Source organism: Pseudorasbora parva, chromosome 5 (assembly GCF_024679245.1).
Source record: "Pseudorasbora parva isolate DD20220531a chromosome 5, ASM2467924v1, whole genome shotgun sequence".
NCBI lineage: Eukaryota > Metazoa > Chordata > Actinopteri > Cypriniformes > Gobionidae > Pseudorasbora > Pseudorasbora parva.
In genome coordinates, this window is record NC_090176.1 from 19,077,787 (window position 1) to 19,083,479 (window position 5,693).

Sequence of the window (5,693 nt, forward strand, 5' to 3'; positions counted from 1 at the left end):
TGCGCGGAGCAAAAGCATGATGGGAAACGACTTGCTGACGACACAGCTTAATGCTCATTGGTTTAAATAACCGTGATGCAAGGTTGTTTTTTAATATATTTGAATTTAAAACTCTGGTATCATGTTTTTATGTGTATAAATTATGTGTGCATATTCTCAAACTCTCGGACAGTGCAGTCTTTCTGTGGGTTATGTGATTGTTGTCATATTAATAAAAATATATAAAAACATGTGTGTAATTAAAGTAAAAATGCTTGATAAGCAGGCCTTTCGAAAGGAAATAAATAACAAAAACTTTGGGTGCCTTGTTCATAATATTTATTTTCATATAAAAGCAACAGAACTTAAATTACATCCAGTTTATCAGCAACAGAGCGCACAAGTGTGAATCCCGCGATATCTGCAACTGATCTCGCAGGTGTCTGATCCACTACGAGAAGAGAGAACTCTAATCTCACACACACACACCTGCTCTCGCTGGTGTCTGATCCACTACGAGAAGAGAGAATTGTCCGGCTTGCCTGCACTTTTTTCACTCCTCCCCTCACTGCAGCCGCCTAGTCTCGCCTTTATTTCAGGCGAGGCAAGGCGCATCTCAAACAAGCCTATTGTCATGAGCCCCACCAGCAGTGTTGCCAAGTCCGCGGTTTTCCCGCGGAATTGGGCTACTTTTAACCACTTGCCGCGGGTTGATTTTTTATTCCGCGGGTTAACATATTGCATCAGTTATATTTAGCTGAAATGGTTGTGTTGAAATAAATATTTTACTTTAGCCAATTCATATTCCACCAATGATAACAAGGATTCTGATGACATAAGCAATATCGTATCAGCATAACTGTGCTGATAAGCGCACACTTTGTGAGGTACAGTGGCACTGCTGGCGCTTGTTCGCTAATTTGTGTGTCTCTGTGTGTGTGTGTCTGTGTGCTGCGGCGCGCTGCGCGCGCACCGGCTGTTTTCGTTTCCATGGTAACCGAATGCGGGCTCTCCAGGGTTGTTGCTGGTAAATAATAATTTAAAAAATAAATGTCATACACAGAATATTTTTCTGTAAATTAACATTTAATGAGGAATATCTTGCAATGTTTATTTTACATTATTTTTAATTTGAAATTAATTTCACAAGTTTGTGGTTCACTTCCACTGGAGTTGTAATTCTGCATTTTCCCGCCCATTTTCATTACGTTTTTAATCGGATGCGGCAGTCTGAGAGACACCATGCCTCCTAAATCTGGGAAATGGTCAAAATATGGAAAAAAATACAGTAAAGAGTGGGAACGTGAAGATGGCATTAAGGAGTGGATACAGCGTGTGACTGGGGATGATACCAAAGCTTTCTGTAAGTACTGTAAAGCAGAGATTCGAGCGCATCACAGTGATCTTCTGCATCACAGCAAGACAGAAAAACACGTTCGAAATGCGGCCCCGTTCTCAAGCGTTCGAATGCGTACATTGTTTGACAGTGGCATAACTGCAGTAAAAATCGACCAGACTGTTAAAGTGACGGAGCTTAAACTGGCAGCACACATTGCTTGCCATTCAAGCATTTTGACAGTGGATCATTTAGGAGAACTTGTCGGTGAAATTGCTCAAAGGGATATCCGACTACACCGCACAAAATGTTCAGCCCTCATTAAGCAAGTAATAGGGCCAGAGATCCAATGGGAACTACTGAAGGATATTGGAGAGGAACTGTATTCTTTAATTATTGACGAGAGCACGGATATGGGCATGCATAAACAGTTAGCTGTTGTAGTCCGCTATTGTAGTACTAATCTACAGCGCATAGTTTCATCTTTTGCTGGGATTGTTCATTTGGATGGCGGAGATGCGGCGTCATTAACAGAAGCGTTGCTCAACTTTCTGCAAGAGAACAAGCTTTGTCCAAAACGATGCATCGGGCTCGCAACTGATGGATGCAACGCAATGTGTGGACAACACAATTCAGTTGTCACAAAATTTCGTCAGCACAACCCCAACTTTGTGTTTGTGAAATGTGCGTGTCACTCAATTCAACTGTGCTCATCATACGCAATGCGTGTTTTACCAAGAAATGTTGAATACCAGATTTCACAAACATACGCCTGGTTTTCACATAGCACCATCCGTCAGCAAAACTACCAGCAACTGTATGCAGCAATCAATGTCGGAGAAGCACCGCTAAAAATCCTCCAGCTTTCAGACACTAGATGGCTGTCTGTTAGTGCATGTCTCAATAGGGTGCTGGCTCAATATGATGAATTAAAACTACACTTCCAGCTTGCCAAAGATAAGGACAGGAACTACAACGCGGAGATCCTGTATCAAATGTACTCCGATCCAGTCAACAAGCTGTATTTAGTGTTTCTGCAGCCTATCGTGCAAGAAGCGAACCGAGTGAATAAAATGTTTCAGCTGGAAAATGCAAACCCATGCAAGCTCTTCAATGAACTGATCACGTTCTACCTGAACCTACTCAGAAGAGTTGCAAAAATCAACCTGGCAGACATGACTCAGTGGTCCGAGATTATTGACTTTGACGTGGCCACAGAAAGCGCCCATCTGCCTCTCTCTGCAGTTGACTATGGCCTACAGTTCCAAATCGAGCTGGATAATGTAAAGCTTCCCATATCCGATGCAGAGAACATTAAACATCGATGCAAAGAATACCTGCTTGAATTTGTCAAGCAAATCAAAAAACGTTTGACAACCAATATGCAGCAGCTTCAGTCTCTTGTGTCACTGAGCCCATCCGTAGTGCTAAACAGCCAGAAAAAACCTCAGTTGGCCTCTATGTCATTTCTTTGTCTGTACACTGGAGATCTTGCAAAGCTTGATCAGCAATGGAGAGTCCTGGACACATTGGCATGGGAATACACAGAGGACTGCCAATTGGAGAAGTTCTGGATTGACGTGAAAAATCACAGGGATGCTGCTGGGGACCAAGATTTTTATGAACTTGGGTCATTTGCTCTTTCGCTGCTGGCATTGCCATTCAGCAATGCAGCGGTTGAACGCACATTTTCTGAGATGAATTTGATCAAGACAAAACTGCGCAGCAGAATGAAGGACACCCTTCTGGAGAACATCCTTCGCATTCGAGCCTTCATGCAAAGACATGGAATCTGCTGCCATCAGTTCGAACCAACAAAAGAGATGCTGGCCTTGTTCAATACAAACATGTATGACAAGGAGCAGGAAGGAGAAGAGTAGCATCAGAAAAGACTATACATGTGTAAATAGTTAATTTAAATAGTTCCAAAAAAAAAAGGATTACCACGATCCACTGAAGGATTTGGTTCATCAGCTGTCAATCTTAAGGTAAGATGGTTTTATTTATGAAAATAGACTGTTTATAATTACTTATACAGTTATCTTTTAGTATAAATGGTGTGTAGTGCATAACACTACCATAAAATGTGTATTGGAGTGTTATATTTAGATTTTTTTGGTATTGGGCTAGTTTTGGGCTAGTTGGATTGGCCATTGGGCTACTTTTGGGCTATTTTTGATTGGCCATTGGGCTGGTTTTGTTGCGAAAACCTGGCAACCCTGCCCACCAGCGTCAGTCGCGTCGCTTCACTTCTGTGGTAAATGGACTGCATTTATATAGCGCTTTTAACAGACCTATGGCCATCTAAAGTGCTTTACATATCGCCTCACATTCACCCATTCATACACCGACGGCGAGTTCAGCCATGTAAGGCACCATCCAGCTCGTCTGGAGCAGCTGGGGTTAGGTGTCCTGCTCATGGACACCTCGACACTTGGTCAGGTTGAACCAGGGATAGAACCACCAACTTTCCGGTTTGTAGCCAACCTACATGAACCACTGAGCCACTACAAGCCTCTATTCATAATTCCTCTCCTATGTCCTCACTGGATAGTAAAGTCTCCATCTTATACGCACTTCAGAATCTCACTGCAAGACGTAGATCATCCAGGTACTTTTTGCCTACTCTTTTATGAGTATTCTGAAATCTTTTGTCACATTCTGTTTTCTGCCTACTAGTGAAGTATACGTTTCCGGATGTCAGTAGTTGGTGATGTCACTTGGCAAAGAAAAATTATGCATATATATATATATATATATATATATATATATATATATATATATATATATATATATATATATATATATATATATATATATATATATATACCTAACATGCATTCTCAGGTTGCACCATTTTCATAAATTAGCTTTTTTTTTTGTAGTTTAAGTCGATACAACAACGGTAAAGTTTAAAAAAATTAGCACTTTGAAGGCCATTTTCAAATGCTTGAGTTTTCAGGCCCCTAAAACACGTTGTCGTGTAAATGAATGGCCAAAACACATTTTAAAAAACAATTAGCATAAATCAAAAGTTAAATGTAGTAGGGCCAAAGAGAGATCCCAAGAGATATCAGTACCACCCTGCAACTTCTGGGTTTTTAACCCCCGGGGGCTGAAGCTGGCAGAAAACCCAGAAGGTCCAGGGTCGTATTGATATTGGAGCAGGCAGGTATCAGAGCCAGTAAAGCCGGCACAACCAATGGATGGGAAGTTGAATACGATCCGTTAGAAGCTAGGCAGTTTACTTTATAAAAAGTTAAATATGGTACACAAACCCATCAATTCTCTTCAAAAGGCCTTTATTAATCCCCTAGAGCAGGGATTCCCAAAGTGTGGTGCGCGCACCCCCAGGGGTACGCGAGCTGCCTCCAGGGGGTGCGCGAGAGGAAAAATGTAATGGCGGTCTTTTTTTAAAAATGGGATTTCCATACAACAACAAAAAAGACAAGATGATCTCGGAAGATTTGGTTTCAAAGTAGAATGTAAAAGTGCCTATTTAAGTGAATTTGTCATTGTGTGTTGTTGCGCTAATTCTAAACCGAAACTAACATCTGCTTGGCCTCACAGAGCGCGCATTAACTGACGAGCTTACATTCAAGGTGTGCGCGCACTGGCGCGGTTTCAGTTCATGCATATGGAAGCGTAACTTTCATAAGAATTAATGGAAAGTACTCGCTTTGCTCCGCTCCGTTATTAATACCGGAGCAGCCCTGTGCATCTGTTCCTTTCGGTTAGATAGAATGAGTGATTTAAAAGCCCAGTCGGTGATAGGCTACCGGTGTAAACACACGTTGATTAACAGGTGGGAAAATGTCCACAAGTCACATCTCTATGTGTGCCAACTCGTTTCATTCATTCCAAACGTGTGTGTGTGTATATATATATATATATATATATATATATATATATATATATATATATATATATATATATATATATATATATATATATAAATATATATATATATATATATATCCTCATATATATCCTCATATATATATATATATATATATCCTCATATATATATATATATATATATATGCTTAACTGTCTGAAATCAGGGGAACTGTCAAGTGGGACATTTAGTGACGAAGGAGGAGAGGGACCAAGAGAGAGTGAGGATTTGGAGGCAAAAGAGACCGAGAGAATAGTGAAACATTTTATGTTTGATGTCGCACTTGAAAAGATTCAGATTGATCCTCATGTTTATTTATTTTATCTATATCGAACCTTATTCTCTTTAATGTTGTGGATCGTTTTTGTTTGTAACTTCATTGCAATTAAATTTAATGTACTGTCGTTCTAATTTCCAAAACCGTTGTGTTATGATGATGATAATGCTAGCTCCACAGTCATCGAATATGCCTAGCGGCCT

At 40.4% G+C, this 5,693-nt stretch overlaps 1 protein-coding gene across 1 annotated transcript; it reads left to right on the top strand.

Moving 5' to 3' along the window:
* The first annotated feature begins 1,221 nt into the window (after positions 1-1,221).
* LOC137075852 (protein FAM200A-like) lies at positions 1,222-3,195 on the top strand. The gene has a single exon (XM_067444804.1). The coding sequence runs from the start codon at positions 1,222-1,224 to the stop codon at positions 3,193-3,195; it is 1,974 nt and encodes a 657-aa protein (XP_067300905.1).
* The last annotated feature ends 2,498 nt before the right edge of the window (positions 3,196-5,693 follow it).

Excerpts from the sequence above, each read along its gene's own strand:
- LOC137075852 (XM_067444804.1), top strand. The coding sequence starts at position 1,222 with ATGCCTCCTAAATCTGGGAAATGGTCAAAATATGGAAAAAAATACAGT.